At 33.9% G+C, this 19666-nt stretch overlaps 2 protein-coding genes across 2 annotated transcripts; both read left to right on the forward strand.

Moving 5' to 3' along the window:
* Positions 1-6848: 6848 nt before the first annotated feature.
* LOC125221455 (UPF0481 protein At3g47200-like) lies at positions 6849-8846 on the forward strand. The gene is made up of 3 exons (XM_048123574.1): positions 6849-7523; positions 7706-8391; positions 8658-8846. Exons 1-2 carry the CDS (start codon positions 6849-6851, stop codon positions 8366-8368), a joined length of 1338 nt encoding a protein of 445 aa, XP_047979531.1. The 3' UTR covers positions 8369-8391; positions 8658-8846.
* A 5357-nt stretch (positions 8847-14203) lies between these two features.
* Positions 14204-17043, forward strand: LOC125185210 (gamma-cadinene synthase-like). Its single transcript, XM_048081710.1, has 7 exons — positions 14204-14358; positions 14538-14793; positions 15106-15484; positions 15566-15784; positions 15945-16083; positions 16181-16426; positions 16519-17043. The coding sequence occupies exons 1-7, from the start codon at positions 14233-14235 to the stop codon at positions 16822-16824; spliced, it is 1671 nt and encodes a 556-aa protein (XP_047937667.1). The 5' UTR covers positions 14204-14232; the 3' UTR covers positions 16825-17043.
* Positions 17044-19666: the final 2623 nt, after the last annotated feature.

Below are 19666 nucleotides of genomic sequence, written 5' to 3' on the forward strand. Positions count from 1 at the left end.
AAACTAATGCGTCACAAATGTTGTTCAAACTGATGCGCAGTCGACGATAAGTTGTGCTGGGAAAAATGAAAAGAGCCACTGTTAGAGTCTAACTCTTGAAAATTGCTGAACCGGATCATTTCACTGTTAAAAGGAAAATTATCCAATTTTCTCAATCAAAATATATGCATGAAAGTTCACTTGCAAAACTAATAGTGTTGGATCCATTTACTTTCATTTTTCCGCTTTTCTCAGTGGGTAGGAGTAATAAAATTTTCCCATATTTTTTTTCCTAATTATTTCTTTCTCTGATATAAATATGCGACTAACGAAAATCCACATATAAATACGGCCCATATCCAACAATATAAATAAGGCCCATATCCAATGAGAGTCAGGCTCTGTTATTATATTCCACTACCCAGATTAAGCATAATAAATTCCATATGATAGCAGCGTTATATTGCATAATTCACGTGAAATTTGACTAACTACTATGCTCATCAGCTCATGGTCCATCTTTTAATATATAATTTTTTTAATTTGTACATTAAAAAATAGTAGTAATAATTTTTCACAAGAAGGGAAAATAAAAAAAACAAAAAACAACGTCATCGCTTGGAATGAGGGCTCTTCAACACTTGGTTATAAGCCCTCAAGTTGTTGTATCTAATTTTGATGAATCTAATAGGGGAACTATATAACAACTATAACATCCATTTAATATGGTCGAAGGGAGTATAATTTAAACCGAAAGATACGTGAGATATATATTACTCCATCCGTCCCTTTAATTTTGTTACATTTTTTCATTTTGGTCCGTCCACAAAATTTGTCACATTTCACTTTTTACTATTTTAGGTGATGAACATCATATTCCACTAACTCATTTCAAATCAAATTTTAATATAAAAGTAATATTATAAAACTAACTCATTTCCACCCTCTACTAACTTTTTCATCTCACTTTCCATTATTTCTTAAAACTCGTGTCAAGTCAAAGTGTGACAAAATTTAAGGGACAAAAGGATGAGTAGTATTATTTACTCCCCCCGTAGTCATGGCATGAGAACTAAGACAAAATTGGTAAAGTAAGAAAGAGGAGGAGAATGACATGGTAAAGTAAGATAGAGGAAGAAAATGATAGCTAAAATAGTATTGGCGGATGGTGGGACCTATACACTATTTAATGATATAACTTTCCAAAAATGGAATTTTGCACATATTTTTGTAGGACGAAAAAAAATGGAAAGTTCACATTTTTATGAGACGGAGGAAGTATAAATTACTACAATGATAAATACTCCCTCCGTTTCTCCATAGTTGAGGCGAAACTTTTCGGCACGGAGTTTTAGAAAGAAATGTTGGGTGTATTAAATAAATAGATAAAAATGTAAGAGAGTGAAAAAGGTAGAGAGAATAAAGTATAAAATGAATAAAGTAGAGAGAGTAAAGTAAGAGAAAGTAAAAAGTTACCAAATATAGAAATGACTCAACTATGAAGAAACTCTCCGAAATAAAAAAATGACTCAACTATGAAGAAACGGAGGGGAGTATATCATTTGATATGGGCGGTGATATTAGTTTCAGTATGTCTATTATCATTTGTCAAGTATGTCATCAACAACTGTATTAGTGATTAATCCATACAAGGAGAAAGGTGTTACAATACCACTGATCTTACAAACCATGTTCAATCATTGTCTCTCCTACTTCATGGAAAGGGAAGCACCCTTGCGCCTTGCAAAACGGAGTAGAATGGAAAATAAAAAGTGAAAACAACAATTTTTTTAAAGACTTGGGCTCTTCAAATTAAATGGATTTGGGCCTCAACTATTTAACTCGTAGTTGGGCCGAGTAATACTAGAAGTGGGACTGGATATAAATATGTACCTTTATATCATCATCTTAAAGGTTATTATTTGGTTGGGCTTTGGATTAATTTAAATGTTGAATTATTTTTTCTGTAATTAAATCGCTGGATTTATTTAAATAATTAAATCCGATTAATTATATTTGTTATTGAATTCTACATTTAATTAAGTAATTAATCTCTATATCAAATTTTACTAAATCTCTTAATTTAGTTAATTTATTAATCATGTGATTAGTTCACTCCGAGTAAATAAATATTCAGATTAAATTAAAGTAGTAAAATTTTCTGATTCAAGATGTGTAAAAATTAACTAAATATTCGGATTTAATTAGTAACAATAAGTAATTAAATGACATCGATTATTGTATTTAGACTATGTTGAATCTTTGAAGATTATTTTAAATCTCACATATCAAAATTTCATCTAATCTATACACGTAGCGCCACGTAAATTTCTAATGAATCAAATATCCCTATATAGGAATGTGATCAGATGCAAATGGTAAATAGTGTACAAACTTCAAACTATGATTTGAATCGTTAGAAAATGTCAACAGATGACAAAATAATAGCAACAAAAAATGCAAGCACAATGTCAACGGTTGATATTGTGTTGAAATTGGATTGACATTTTTTGGTGCTGTTATTTTATCATTTACTGACATCTTTTAACGGTCCAAATCATAAACTGAAGTTTGTACAATATTTATAGTTTGCATTTTATCACTATCCATATATATAAACAATATATATAAACATAGTCCTCATTGGGATAGAAATCACGAACAACCCTAACATGATAGAAGTAGAATGAGTATCTTATTCCGTAGCAATGTATGTGTCAAATTAAAGAAACATCACCCATGTGCAAGTGAGATTTTTTTTCATCAAAACGGTCTCCATCTTTTCATATAAAGGTCAACTACAAAATTAGCTCATATGTATGGATAATCAAACGTTGGAGGTACCAATGTTTCAAAAAATATACCAGACGCCTCTACATATGAATATAATATCATTTGAAGTCATTTTTCATTATTTACGGTCTTCCATGCCCTTCTCACCCTCCCTTTTTTTTCCAAAATACCACTAAGGACATTTTGGTCTTTCCAATATTTCGTCATTACATTTCATTAATATAAATAAATTTGAATTTTAAGAATATTGTAAAATAAACTATTAAATATTAATTTTTATATAAACATAATCCCAATAAATTATAAATACTAGAAATTATAATACATGTATTATCATCGAATGTTTTAATGGTAATTAAATATATTTTATTCTCTAATTTTTTTCTTAAAAAATAATAATAAAGATTAAAGTATACTAATAATATATAAAAATTATTTTCCCACATTCTCTTAGCACTAATTTATACTAAATAATGGAAAGACATTAATGCCCTTGAAGTGGCATTTTGGAAATAAATTGAGGATAGAAGGGCATGAAAGACCGTAAATAGTGAAAAAGGACTTCAAATGATATTATACACACACGTAAAGGCATTTGGTGCCTTTTTTGAAACATGAATACCTCCAATGTTCGATTAACTATACATAGGGGCTAATTTTGTAGTTCACTCTTCATATAAAAAGAGAAAAATTGAGTAAATTAAAAGAGAGTGGAGAAAAAGTGGGTAAAGTCTGGGAAAGAAACTTCTAATTTTAAAAAATAAGACTAATTTTTGTGGACATCTCAAAATAGCAAAATGAGACTATTTTTCATGGACTAATTATTAATGCAAAACGTATGGAGCAAAATACTGAACGGAGAATTAACCAAAGAAACCCTAGTTTCTGTGACAAACGAAAATAATATTACAAATCAAAGTATGTCATTTTAGTTCAAAATAAAATTAAACTTATGGAAAACTAAAAGGAAAATAACTAAAAGGAAAATAAGCAAAATAGGAAAATCTAATTTGTAAAAGGAAAAACAATTACTTCTAATATTTTTCCATCTACTAATTATATTAACTAGGAAATAAATAAAACCTAAAATATAACTTGCTTAAACTCCAAGTCTTTTTCTATAACTGCATCAGAAGTGATGGGGATTCCTCTTTCCGATCTGATTTTGCATCTCCGTCGACGTCGACATCCTTTTGTTTTACATTATTTACGTCCTGCATTTGATACATTAGGTCGCTTTCAGTTGCTCGACATTATATTGACCCGAACTTGAAACTACAATTGTCACACTAATAGAAATTTGAGCATATTAACGGATACACTTGAAAATGACCTATTTTTGCAGGAAAATTTTAATTTGGAATAATTAATTGATCAATTTATATATAAATTAACATGTTAAATTGCTAGAAATTAAGTTGTCATTATTTAAAATTAGGTAGAGAACTCACTTGAGCATGATCGGTAGTAGTATTAAGCTGGTAATTGGCTTGTTGAGGAAGTAGTACGTTTTCAGAGTTATTCGAAGATTTCTCCTCAGAAGGTAGGTTGGAAATACTGGAATTATGAATGAATGGTGTGAGGATTAATGGTTGAAGTCTAATTGCGAAACTACGTGGGATATAAATTTCAACTTGCATTTATCAGTGTGAGTATGAATGGATGATGTCTATTCCTAGTTTGGTCCGTTGGCATTTAATGCCCACATGCTAATGAGTCAATGGAAAAGTCGTCCTAGCATTCCGTTGACTATCAAATACAACTAATATTTTTCTTCTTTCTCTCTTACTTCACCAATTAAGTATTAAAACCCATATCATCCCTAAATAGTCTATTTCTATGTGATGAACGGAGTATAATTAACGCCTATCCGAACATGACTTTGGGCCCAATCCAAATACTCCCTCTGATCCAATAAAAATAAAACATTTGGTTTCCAAGACGGAATTTTATGGAGAGATAGTATTGTTTTTATTTTAGGAAACGTTTCATTTTTAATGGAATAACCCAAAATAAGATTATTTCATTTTTAACGGGATAGGGCGAGTATAGTTCGAAACTATCTTGTACCCCTCTGTCCCACTCAAGATGCTAGGTTGAGTAAATAGATAGAAAAAGTAATTAAATATTTTAATGAGAAGATAGCGATTTATTTTTAAATATAGAATGTGGACATCTTGAGTGAAACAAACTAAAAAGGAAAGATGAACATCTTGAATACGATGTATGGAGTAATACTTATCAAAGTCAACTTGTAGAGATAAAGAAAAGATTTGGATAGTTTTAACTTAATTGAGTCATTTCTATTTTTGGCAAAAAAATATCATCTCTCTTACTACTATATTCACCATCCATTTAACACACTATTCATAAATTTTGTGCTAAAAACAAAATATCTTATTTTACAAAGAACGCATGGAATACTCCATAGAAATAAAAGATAACAACGACGACTAATGTGAAAATGTAGCCACCCATAACGGATGGAATACTCCATAGAAATAAAAAAAAAAACAACAACAACAACAACGTCTAATGTGAAAATGTAGCCACCCATAACGGATGGAATACTAAATTGAAATAAAAAATAACAATAACGACGTCTAATGTGAAAATGTAGCCACCCATAACGGATGGAATACTCCATTGAAATATAAAATAACAACAACGACTACTAATGTGAAAATGTAGCCACCCATAACGGATGGAATACTCCATTGAAATAAAAAATAACAACAACGACTACTAATGTGAAAATGTAGCCACTCATAACGGATGGAATACTCCATTGAAATAAAAAAATAACAACAACGACTACTAATGTGAAAATGTAGTCACCATTATGGATGGAATACTCCATTGAAATAAAAAAATAACAACAACGACTACTAATGTGAAAATGTAGTCACCATTATGGATGGAATACTCCATAAAAAATGAAAAAGAACAACAACGACGACTAATGTGAAAATGTAGCCCCCCATAGATAAGATAGATAGACACGTCAATAAATGTTTCCACATGCCTCGTCCATTCATTTCGTTTATAAAATATGATGTACATACCTTCACCATTTATTTCGTTATTACATTCATTTCTTGATAACTTTTGCAGCATATAAAGAAGAGGAAAGCCTAAATTCTGTCGGTGATCTACGGTTAGTATAAACAGCTTTTAGAGACTTGCTACTCCTTTAAAAGGATACACTCCTCTTACTTAATTTAATCGATGTTATAATTTTTAAGAATTCTTGATTAAAATATAGTTATAGATTGTGATTCTATATTTTATTTAATGGATACCGCGTATTAGATACCCAATATTCACACCTGAAAAAGTCGAATAATTGAATATTCGAAATTCGATTTTTCGAATATCGGATCGGGATCGGGTAGTGGGAATTTTGGATGATCGGGTATCGGATAACCCGATACCCAATCGGGTATACCCGAATTATCGGATTTGTTTTTTTTTTTTAATTAATAAATTATATTTTTATTATAATTAAATGTAATTTAATTTCATAATTACATGTGGATGGATGAAAGATGTAAATATGTCAATTTCTTATTGCCGATGGATGAAAGATGTAATTTAATTTCTTATTGTGGAGGGATGAAAGATGAAAAATGTAATTTAATTTCTTAATTACATGTGGATTTATAAATGATGTTAATATTTAATTTAATTTTTTAATGTAATTTATATTGTGGATGGATGAAAGATGTTAATATGTTACTTATGAATTTTGTATTTCTCAAAGTTTGTAGTTATTTTTCTCTTAAATTCGAACTACTACAAAAATTTTGTATGTCTAAAAGTTTGTAATCATTTTCTCTTGAATACTACTTCAACTTTGTATTGAATTCATTCGAATTAAATAATTATTAAATAAATTATAAAACTTTGTAGTTATTTTTCAAAAAAAAAAACAAAACAAAATTACAATCGGGACTGGATACCCAAGTCGGGTATCTGGGTACCCGAAATCAAATTCGTGTCGGGTATTGCATTTATATGATATGAACGTTGTAGAAATTTCTGAAATTTCAGCTTGTACATAGGTGCATATATACATGGACCCTGATAGCATAACTGACGCCTCGAATGTGATAAATAAAAAACCGAAAGAAGTCTCCGGGGCACAGCCGGAATGCACAATCTACAGAGTTCACCGACACTTACGCAACGTGAACCCGAAGGCCTACGAGCCCGAGGTGATCGCCATCGGCCCTTACCATCGCCACAATAATAATAGTAATAATAATAACAATAATAATAGTGAGCATCTAAAGATGATGGAAGGCCACAAGCTGCGTTACCTGAGGCAGCTGCTTGTCACAAAGGATCCACCCGATGATGTGGGAAGGTATGTAGCGGCTGTAAGCAGAGTGGAAGCAGAGGCAAGAAGATGCTACGCAGATCTGCCTGAAACCCTAACCCAGACCGAGTTCTTACAAATGCTTGTTCTAGATGGTTGCTTCATCGTCCAGCTAGTTCGTAAGTTTGAAACAGTGATGCAGGGGGAGAGGAATGATCCCATCTTCCAAATGAACTGGATTATCAACAGCCTGCAGCGTGATCTCATGCTCTTCGAGAATCAATTGCCGTTCTTCGTCTTGTGCGAGCTTTACGACCTCATCGAGGCACCTGGCCAGCATTCTAGGTTTTTGTGCCTTCTCTTCAAATTCTTCATCAGTCTCTATCCTGGACGGGGCAGCGAGCCAATGCCGATTGTAGATCCTCGCCAGGTTATGTTAGAAAAAAGTTAGCAGAATGTGGTCTCTATGTTTATATACCGGTGGTCCTTAAAAATAAAAAGAAATGAGACATTTAGTGACGGACAAAAGGAGGTCTGCATTTTGATTGCACTGTAGACCTGAATTAATTAAAGTCGAATAACCTAGCTAACTTTGGTCCATATATTTTTCAGGTGAAGCATTTGCTCGACTTCCTCCATCAGAGCTGGCGTCCTCCGCTCCAGTGCTCGGGTGGAGGAAGCAGTCACCATGTAATAACACTAGGAACGCGGTTGCGGCTCATCAGCAGCGCGACGAGACTTCAGCAGGTTCGTGTCGAGTTTAAGAACCGATCAAGAGGAGGGACGTTGTTCGACGTTAGATTCGAAAAGGGGGTGATGACAATGGCGCCACTAACCATCGGGGACAGGACCGAGTCGTTCCTGCAGAACCTCATCGCGTACGAGCAATATTTTGGGCATAATCAAAACAACTTCGTGACTGATTACGTCAAATTCCTTGACTGCATCGTTGATTCCTCCATGGATGTGGAGATACTGTCTCGAAAAGGGATCATCGACAACTGGTTAGGGGATGAACATAAGGTGGCGGAGATGGTGAACAAGCGGGGTGATTCGGTGGCTGAACCGGGGAATAACTTCATGTATGCGAAGATGTTTGAGGATGTGCACAAGCATTGCAGTAAACGCTGGAATATGTGGAGGGCTATCATGATAAGTGACTATTTTAATAAACCTTACGCTTTTATTACTCTTTTTGTTGCCCTAGTGGGGCTTTATCTTGCAGTCATGCAAACGGTGTTTAGCATACTAGAATATCTCGGAGGGAATAAGTAAATGAGGAAGAAGTAAATGAAGAGGTAAAGTCATAAAACTACCTTATATACCGTTTTTGCTTATATACCTTAAATGAAGAGGTAAAGTCATAAAGGGAGAAGGTATTATTACACTTTATGATATTTAATATATTTTGTACTATTATTTATTTTTTAAAAATGATATACCTTTCTATATACCTTTCTATATGGAATGTATTAGTTTTTAAAAGTGTATATTTCACATTTTGAGAAAGTAAATATAATATACCTCTTTTATATATCTTTTCTGGTTGGATATGCTCATACAGGTTGTTTGAAGGATGTTGGAAGTCTCTCTCTCGGGCACAAGTGGAGATGCTCAAGAATTAAGGCAAGGGTTGGTCTGGTGAAGAGTTTTCTCAATTAAAGTGCACATGTGTTGATTGTTAATTATATTAATTGTATTTTATTTGATGATAGACTTGAGAAATATTGCTTGATAAATTGCTAAATCCATTTAATGGTTTCTTGGGTGACAAATTTCAAGCCAAGAATGGTAGCAACAAGTATGATGGGGCACTTCTTGAGTGATAAACTACATAGGCTTCAAGCTTGGAATGAGGGCTCTTCAACTCTTGGTTATAAGCTTGTATCTGATTTTGATAAATCTAATAGGAGAACTAACATCTATAACATCCATTTGATATGGTCTAATTTAAACAGAGAGATACGTGAAATTCAATGTTTTGAGATATATGTCTAGTCATCTAGTCTTAGTGATTGATGCAATTTACAAGCATAATCCATACAAAGAGAAAGGTGTTACAATACCACTGATCTTACAAACCATGTTCAATTACTGTCATCTTCTACTTCATTGAAAGAAAAGCATCCTGGCAAAACGGAGTGGAATGGAAAATAAAAATAGAAAACAACAAATTTTTAAAAGGAAAAATTGGGTACAAAAAAGTCAATCCCACAGTATTGATAAAATAACTAATTATTTCATAATTTTAATATTTTTTTCAATTATTTTATTAATTTGGATGCGGAGAAGAAGTGTAGGATCGGTCTCTTCAAATTAAATGGATTTTGGGCCTCAACTATTTAACTCATGGTTGGGCCGAGTAATACTAGAAGTGAGACTGGATATAAATATGTACCTTTATATCATCGTCTTAAAGGTTATTATTTGGTTGGGCTTTAGATTAATTTAAGTGTTGAATTATTTTTTTGGATTTATTTAAATAATTTAATCCGATTAATTATATTTGTTATTGAATTCTACATTTAATTAAGTAATTAAACTCTGGATCAAATTTTACTAAATCTCTGAATTTAGTTAATTTATTAATCATGTGATTAATTAACTCCGAGTAATTAAATATTCAGATTAAATTAAAGTAATAAAATTTTCTGATTCAAGAGGTGTAAAAATAACTAAATATTCGGATTTAATTAATAACAATAAGTAATTAAATGGCATCGATTATTCTATTTAGACTTTGATGAATCTTTGAAGATTATTTTAAATATTACAGTACATATCAAAATTTCATATATTCTATACTTGTAGCGCCCCGTAAATTTCTAATGAATTAAATACCCATATATATAGACATAGTCCTCATTCTAGAAATCATAGCATATTCCATGACAATATGTGTCAAATTAAAGAAACTAGCTTCATCACCAGTGACTGTGAGCAAGTCAGATTTTTTTTCATCAAAACAGTAATAAACAATATCTTTTGTTTTTGGGACACTTGATCCTTGTTGTAGTATTCAACATTCGAATAAATTTCATAATCATCATATGATAAGTAATATAATAAAAACTATGAATACATAATAAGATATTGTACATGTGGTTTAATCTGGTTAGTGATGACTAACATAACCAATGTTTCGATCACAAGAATATAAGCTTTGATTGTTAAAATTTCAAATAGACGAAAATTTTGAATTAGCTTTTCCATTTTATAGACTTTGAGAAAATTGACGGTTATAATTATAGAGAAAAATGACTCTACGAGAGTATATAAGTGGTCCTTGTTCTAAATTAAATCGATAAATCATTTTATATAGAAGTGATAGCATTTCTGATTTTAAAAAAAAGGCAATTTTTATGATCTACGAACAAATTTATAGAAATTGCTAGTAATAATAAATAAATAAATATGCATTCCTAGTTCTCGCGCACTAAAATAGGAGTAGGATTAGATCCATGTCTCATAAATTTGAATATTTGATAGTTTTTAAGAGATGGACTCAAATTGTTGAAAATATTGTCATAGAATATTGATGTGCTAAGTTTCCAATATTCAAACAGTAATTTTTTTTCTAGTAAAGAATGTAACAGAAAAATATGAAGTCTGCTAAAATATAATAAAAAAAATTCATATATTTTCTGTTCCTTCCTTTACAATATCTAAGAAACAAATTAAAAATACGGCCCAATAATGATGCGAGTCAGGTGCCTATTGGATTCTATTAAAACGTAAGAAATTCCACTAATTTTTTTAATATTCATATCCATTATGTTACATAATTCACGTGTTATTTGACCACTTACCTAACACATATAAAAATATATTCATACATAATTCGCCACCTTTAATTCATTACATATGTAATGTTATCGCTTAGTTTCCTGTACAATTTGCCACTCTTAGCTTAAGATATCACACTAATTTTGCAAATATTTTAATACTCCATATGAGACTAGGAGATATTCATATACATATGATATCAGTATTCTTCAGACATAATCCGCCACCTTTAATTCATTACATTACATATTTAATGTTATCACTTAGATTCCTGTGCAATTTCCCACTTTTTGCTTATGACATCCCACTAATTTTACAAATATTTTAATATGAGATTAGGAGATATTCCTAATCATATGATATCATTATTATTTATACATGACATATACCACCACCTTTAATTCATTACATATGTAATGTTATCGCTTAGTTTCCTGTACAAATTCCCACTCTTAGCTTAAGACATCACACTAATTTTGCAAATATTTTAATACTACGACGCTAGGAGATATTCATACATAATAATCGCCACCTTTCATTGCATATATTATAAATTTATAATGTTGTCTCTTAGTTAGGGATATTAATTTAAGTTCGATGCGAATTTGATGAGTTGATCCGATTATTAATCCACTAAAATTAGAAGGCTTTGGCTGGGAAATTACAACCAGATTAGAAATCAGACTAGCCTATCGAGCTTACATGTTAAGCGATCAAGTCGGTCCTTCTTCTTTTTTCTCTGAAAATTATGTAAAATATGGATGGCAATTTATAATTGTCCGAAATTAAACATGTCTTAAAAAGTTGGGTTATTTGCTTGTAATTACGCTAACTTTCAATATTTTCTGGTTTTTCTTCCAAACTATTCTCTCCGTTCCATAATAATAGAGGCATTCATTTTCTGCACTCATTTTAAAAAAAATAATATTAAATGGTTAAAGTGGAGAGACAGTGAAATAAAATAGAGAACAATGTACAGAAGAGTTATCTAAAATATTCTCTCTCTTACTTTACTTTTTCTTCACTTTAACTATTTAATTATTTTTTCAAAATGAGAACGCAAAATGAAATGTCTCTGTTACCGTGGAACGGAAGGAGTAGTTTGGAAGAAACAAAATGAGTGCACAAAATGAAATGTCTCTGTTGGTCATGTTTGGTTGTCAGAATTATAGTTGGGAAAGTAATCTAATAAATTTAATGGGACGGAGGAAGTACTTGATAAATCGAAACAAAAATAATACTCCATCTGTTCCTTGTTAATAGAGCCGTTTCTTTTCGGCACCGAGATTAAAAATAATGTGTTAAGTAAATAGTGAATAAAGTAAGAGAGATGAAGAGATGATAAAGTAAGAGAGATGATTACTTTTTGCTAAAATAAAAATGACACAATTACTTTAGGAATTTCCTAAAATAGAAAAATAACTCAATTAAAACGGATAGAATGCACAAAGGCACACGCCAAACACTTCACTATCAATATATGCATGCATGTGCACAGTACAATATTGTGAAAGATCAAAAAAATTCACAAAGGCACACACCAAACATTACACTATTATCAACATATGCATACATGTGCAAAGTCCAATCTAGTGAAAGAACAAAAAAGTGTTAGCTGATAAAGGAAACATGAGTACATGCTCTTTCCTAAAATTGGCAAAGCGTCACACCCTATATAGTTGGAATTTATAGAGTATCATGTCTTGTTGATGAAAATCACCGAAATTATATGAGTTTGAGTCATTCATATCAATCACTCAAATTCATATCATGTGCTGTTGATGAGAATCACCAAAATTATTATTCTCTCATCCCAACTAAATTAAGTCGTATTCCTTTTTGGAACGTCCCAACAAAGTTGAGTCATTTTCTTTTTTGACAAAAAACAAAACATTCAATCACCCTTACTTTATTTTATCATCTACTTATATTCTCTCTTCATTTCTCCTACTTTTTTCCATCTCCTATTAATTTATTTTACTTTCGTTTAATCTATTCAACACAATTTCTTAGTCTCTGTGCCCAAAAATTTTGTACCAACTTAGTTGGAACGGAGAGAGTACAAGATGATGGAAGCCATTGCAAAAGCTACTTGTTTGAATCTATTCTTAGCAAAAGATGACAACAAGATAAAGTTTGGTTGATCATGGTTATTTTAAACTTGGATGATGACTCTGCATTAGTATCAGTACATGAGCAGAAATAACAACAAATTGAATGTGTAAATAAAGACAAACGTTTAATCCAAAAAACTATAGGTTAAAAGTTACATCCCGGCTTTATTTTTCGTCCTCATCAACCAAATTTATAAGAGTGGTCTCATAATAGTTCTAAGGAAAAGGTTGGAGAAGTGCTAAATAATAGTCCCAAACAATAAAAAGTAAGCCTAATATCCAAGCTAACTACGAGGTAGAAAACCCCACAAATGCAAAATACTCAAATTCTAGCAACAAAAGACAACACCACCTCCCTGCATGTGAACTTGCTCCTTCCCCTTTAACACACACACACTTACTCTCTTTCCCGGCCGGAAACGAGTGGATAAACGGTTATTTGGAGGATGGTGAGAATAATATATTAATTTTTCTTTGTTGCCGATCATGGAGGATGATGAGAATAATATATTCTATGATTCTCCAAATTTCTATCATTTACAAAATTCAATTGTTTCTAATATTATTTCCTTAGCTTTTATTGTGCTTTTTTATAAATTTTATTGCGCAGTAATATATATTTTTTATAATAATATTACTATTATAAAACTAAATATATAACGATGAGGTTGAGTGGTCATTAATAAACCATAATAAAATGTGTGGTTGGGTTGTATAAATATTAATGAAGTGGAAGGTGATGCGAAGGAAATAGAAAATAATTAAATAATTAAAAAGGTGGATGATTGGATTTGGTAAGATTTTTGTTGATAAACAAGGTATTATAAGTATGTAATATAAGTATGTTATCTATTATGAGACAGAGACATCATTCAATATAGCATGCTGACCAATTATATAAACAAATAGTAAAAAAACAATTATTTACCGCTCTATGTGATTCCGATGGATGCCACGAGATCCTTGCATGTTTAGTCCAGTTTTCATGGCATGGTCCTTTTCATACTACAAACTTTTTTTTCTCATTTTCTTTTAGATCTAATATCTTTTACTTCTTGATCTTTTACTTTCTTATTAAAAAAAGTAATTATGGTGAATTGTAACTTTTCACACATGACATCTATAAATTGGTGAATGATAGCACCATCTTTTATTCCCATATCATAGCATTACCAAATCATAATACTCCTTAGAGAAGCAAAAACTACGAGAACTAAGCTTACTATTTTAGTTAAAGAAATGGCTCTAGCAAATATGGTGATGAGTGGTGATTCAAGCAACGTGAGGCATATCCGCCCTCCCATTGTCTTATTCAAGCCAAGCATGTGGGGTGACATTTTCTCTTCATGTTCTTTCGATAATCAGGTACTTATTTTATAATTTACCGACGTTTAATCCGTTCTTAGAATTTCCGATGGAAAAATCCGTCGGTAACCTTTTGTATTGTTTAATTGCTTGTTGAAGTAAATAAATTAAAGATGGAGTAATATTTATTTTAAAAAATGCTGAAGATATATACTAATGGATGGAATTGGTGTGTGTAGGTGCAGGAAAAATACTCTGAGGAAATGGAAGCACTAAAGAAGGAAACAAGAAAAATGTTAATGGTCGTGGAGTCTACAAAATTGATGATATTGATCGACAAACTTGAGCGCTTGGGTGTCGCATATCATTTTGAGAACGAGATCGAACAAAAGCTCAAACAAATTTATGATTCCAAAGCCGACGAAGATTCTGATTTGTTCACTACTGCGCTTCGGTTTCGTTTGCTAAGACAACATCAGTTTCCTGTTTCTTGCGGTATTATATTGGACTTATTATTAGTCCATTTCACTCATGTTTATATACTTATATCAAGTATTTTTAGTAGGGTAAACAAACACCACTTTCAAATATAATAGTGTGATAGTAACATGTTTTGTATGTGTTGTACCATGTTTGCATCGAATATTTCTTTATCTTGTCATGTTTGGGTTTGGTCTTGTTGTACCGTGCCGGCACGATAACGATACGACCCTCTTAGACTTAGTAGTACCGAATATTATATTGCATGGTAAATTCGGAGAAACATAAAATAATCTCACACGATCATATATGCTTATGATGACACAGATGTTTTCAACAAATTCGTCGAGAAAGACTACAAATGGAAACCAGAAATCCATGGCAGCGACATCGAAGGCATCCTAAGTTTGTACGAGGCAGCTCATGTCCGAATTCGCAACGAAAAAATATTAGACGAAGCTGCAAAATTCACAGTGGATCAATTGAATCACATCCTTCCATCATCAGAGTCTCCTATTGTGAAAGAGAAAGTGCAACAAGCTTTGAAGCACTCCATTCATAGAGGCCTTCCAATTTTAAATATCCGATTCTACATTTCCATCTACCAAAGAGAAGGAACAACCGATGAACTACTTCTCAAATTAGCCAAACTCAATTTCAATTTCTTGCAGAATATCTACAGGAAAGAGTTGGTTGAACTCACAAGGTAAATTCATTACAACATGATTTTTTTACTAAATATTAAGAAAAATAAAAAAATGCCAACATGCCTTATTTATTGGTGAAGGTGGTGGGATAAATTTGACTTAAAGAACAAATTACCATACGCAAGAGACAGAGTTGTGGAGTGTTATCTATGGGGCAATGCGTTTCGTTACGAACCTCAATACTCTTACCTTCGAATAACCGTTGCCAAGAACATGCAACTTGTGTCGATTATGGATGACACCTATGATAATTATGCTACACTTGAAGAGGATGATCTATTCACCGAGATTCTCGAGAGGTACATTAACACACTGCTTCCGTCTATCCTTAAATGTCTCAATTCGACTTAGTACAAGTTTTTAACTCATATGCTCCTATTATCTTCTTCTTCAACAGATCTCTTTTGTTAACATACAAATTTTGTACTAACATGGAGTAATACTTTTAAAATTTGTCAGGTGGAATTTGGATGAGATTGATGTGCTCCCTGATTTCATGAAAGTTGTTTATAGATTCATCATGAGTACATATGAAGATTTTGTGGTTGATGCGGAAAAGCAAGGAAAATCCTTCGTTGTCCCTTACTACAGAGAAGCAGTAAGGATTAATTACTAGCTAGCTTTTAGCTAATGTAAAATTACGCCTTATGTTTGTTTGTGTGTTTATAACCTTTTTTCTGGTGACAATTATTAAGGTGAAACAGCTTGGTAGGGCTTATAACCAAGAGCAGAAGTGGATTATGGAAAGGAAAATGCCAGGTTTTGATGAGTATATGACAAATTCAGTGATCACAAGCTGTATGTATGTGATGTTCACAGCTCTTGTCCCTGGCATGAAATCTGTTGATGAGGCATCAGTTCAATGGCTCCTCGGTGAGCCCAAAATCGTCATTTCCACTGCCAAGATGGGTCGAACCCTCGAAGACTTGGGCAGCCATGAAGTAAGTCATACTATACTACTATATCTATATATGTAATGATGACATGCATCCGTTTTGTGATCATGACATAAGGTTTATAATTGATGATGAAGCGCGAGAATAGGGATGGGAAAATGCCGACTGTGGTGGATTGCTACATGAATGACAAAGGCGTGTCAAAGCAAGAAGCGATTAGTGAGTTTGTGGAGCTTGTTGAGAATGGATGGAAGGATGTGACCGCGGAGTGGGCTAAGGGGGGCAGCTCAGTGCCTAAGGAAATGGTGGAACAACTCCTAAACTACGGCCGCGTAGCTGAGGTCACTTACAAGAGTAAAGAAGATGGCTATACTAACCCTGAAAAGTATTTGGGGCCATTGATTGCATCTCTCTATGTGGATCCTCTTCCTCTCAACGTTTGATTATTTATATATGCATGCTTATTATAATAAACATCAATGTGGGGCAACTTGGTTTATTTAGCCATTTTGCTTTGCTAGATTGGTGATCATAGAGTGTTAAGGTTGATGTTTACATGTTCAAGCTAGTATGCTCATATATATGTGTGTATGTGGAGTGATGGAAATGAGCTTTTGTAATAAGATGTTGTGATGTAATATAGTTTTTGGATTTCATGGTTATGGTGTCAATATCTACTGTATTCAAATACTTCCTCCATCCCTGAAAATTTGTCACTTATTTTCATCTTCGCTTGTCCCTAAAAATTTGTCACCTTTCACTTTTACAATTTTTAGTAGTGGACCTCATATTCCACTAACTCATTTCCACTTACATTTTATTATAAAACTAATATATAAAAGTAGGACCCACATGTCATTAACATTTTCAATTCACTTTCTATTACATTTCTTAAAACTCGTGCCGGGTCAAATGGTGACAAATTATGGAGGACGGAGGGAGTAATTAGTTAATCATTATTTTGTGAAGACTTGATTATTCTGTATATGCTGGGGTTGGTGCTATGGTGAATAATTTGCTTGTTATGACGCTCACAAAGATTGTTTAAACTAATGTACACTCGATGGTCCTATCACCATCCACTTCAAATCTCGTAGTTGCAGTCTGTTTCAACATCCCGTCTAAGAGTATCTCCAATGGAGATAGGCTAGCCACTCTCTCTCCCTGCCACGTCATCAGCACTAAAATTTCACCTGCCACATCATCATTTTAAGCAAATAGGCTAGCCTAAGGCTAGCCACAAGCTAGCCGCAATAAAAATAATTCAATTTACGGAATTAAATTTACGAGACATATACGGGAAAATTCATTAATTTCATTTAAATAAAAAAAGGGACATTGATTAAAAAAATTACATTAATTAAAAAAAATTACATAATAAAAAAAAATCGGGCTTCCACACACGAGCCCCGCCTCTCTCTACTCCTCGTCGCCGCCGCCGCCGTCCTCGTCGCCGCCACTCAAGACCTCCACATCTGTGGCATCTGAGCCCGCGTCTCGAGCCCTCCAACTATGCCCTCGCGGCATCCAAATCGACCCGCATGCTCTCGAGCATCGAGTGAAAAAACCTCCTCTCCATGGGGTCAGTTGCGGCCTTCCAATCTTGGAAGACCGTGTACATCTGCTCCCGCATTTTTTGACACGAGAAGAAGGTGAGCGCGGGTGGGGGGGGTTGCCGACTGGACCTCCTGGGGCTATAGGAGAGAGGATCCCCTCGCTGCCCGTTGCGCTTGCCTTTGGCCAACCGGGCGAGTGCGGCAAGCAAACGATGGAGGGGACAGAAACTCCTCAACATCCGGGGGGAGGTCGTGGGAACCGCCGGTGCTGCCGCTGTAATCGCCGGAATAGTTCAGTTTCTGCTTCTTCGGCCACCCAGCGTCGACCCCCGCCCGGAACTTCTCGGAGTCCTTCAGCACCAGATAGCAGTTCCAGTAGGTGAATTCCTTATAAGTCCCCGGCACGGGGAACTGACTCTCCGCTATCCTCCGGCAATCCTCCTCAGTCTGCCCACTAGTCTGCATGCGGAGGGCGTTGCGTACAAGCCCGAAAATCGGCCAACCGCGGCCTTGATGCGTTCCTACGCCTTCCGGCACTCCTCCCCGGTGTAGTCCTTTCCATGCGGGCAGTTTGATGCAGTTCTAGAATATATGACTTGGAGGCTAAGCAAGTTACTATTATTCTGGTTTTATTTATTTCCTAGTTAATAGAATTAGGAGATGGAAAAAATATTAGTTACTTTTGCTTATTATCTTTTTAGTTATTTTCTTTCCATAAGTTTAAGATTTCCCTTTGCCTATATAAAGGCTTCATTGTTGATCTTAAAAGAGAGACTTTGAAATAATAATTTGATAATGAGTTTTTATACTCCGAAGTTCTCAATTTGTTGAGTTCTTTTTATCTACCAGTTCAGTCATTCTCGTACGTTCCTTCGTTCATTTGCATCATTTGGTTTCACAATCCAGGTTGATTATCAATGGCCGAACATAGATATGGCGGCAGACGTGGCGATGCTCGTGGCGGCAATTGTGGTGGGGGACGTGGAGATCTCCGAAACGAAGAGCCTGCACGACAGCGTGATCTGCGCGACATCGAGAACGGTGATCTGCGACAATAGGTTCGAGACCTACAGCGACGACTAGCGCGACTGGAGAAGCGTCAGGGGAAATCCAACCCGATGAGGTCTAATGCGCCAGAGCGTCGTTCGATGGACGATCCATTATTCAGCGACGTCTTCACATCGTCTGAAGCGGATGAACGTCGAAAAATAGTGATAGCAATATATTTTCAATGTCGGTGTATGATACGCCTATATTTTCGATGTCGGTGTATGATACGCATGTATACGACGAGGATATATTCTATGTGTTCCCTGGATTGGTGAGCAAATCCCCGCCTCCTTCACTGCAATTTGACGAGGCTGCCAACGACGAGGACGTTGTCGTCTATGACGATGAGGAGTCCGATGAGGCTAAAGGGGGAAAACATCTCCTAGGGTTCATGTTTGGGAATGTTGACGGCGTTGGTGATCTTCCAGTAGAAAAAGATACAACACTAGTTGGCTTTGCTATATCCAATATTAGTTCTACAACTGTGGATACTAGTGATGGAAACTACATGAATATTATTGTCGGCGATGCTGTGAATTCAAATTGCTTGGAGATTTTACCATCTGGTGTTAACATGCTTACTGTCCCTTTGGACATATCCGGACATTGGATATGGAGATTCTATGACTAATCAACATGATTTGTATAGACAGCCTAAATTCCATGGTGCAACAGTTGA

The sequence above is a fragment of the Salvia hispanica genome, chromosome 4 (genome assembly GCF_023119035.1).
Source record: "Salvia hispanica cultivar TCC Black 2014 chromosome 4, UniMelb_Shisp_WGS_1.0, whole genome shotgun sequence".
NCBI lineage: Eukaryota > Viridiplantae > Streptophyta > Magnoliopsida > Lamiales > Lamiaceae > Salvia > Salvia hispanica.

Coding starts and splice junctions, on each gene's coding strand:
- LOC125221455 (XM_048123574.1), top strand. CDS start 6,849: ATGGACCCTGATAGCATAACTGACGCCTCGAATGTGATAAATAAAAAA. Junction 7,524..7,705: donor CGATTGTAGATCCTCGCCAG/GTTATGTTAGAA, acceptor TATATTTTTCAG/GTGAAGCATTTGCTCGACTT.
- LOC125185210 (XM_048081710.1), top strand. CDS start 14,233: ATGGCTCTAGCAAATATGGTGATGAGTGGTGATTCAAGCAACGTGAGG. Junction 14,794..15,105: donor TCAGTTTCCTGTTTCTTGCG/GTATTATATTGG, acceptor ATGATGACACAG/ATGTTTTCAACAAATTCGTC. Junction 16,084..16,180: donor TCCCTTACTACAGAGAAGCA/GTAAGGATTAAT, acceptor ACAATTATTAAG/GTGAAACAGCTTGGTAGGGC.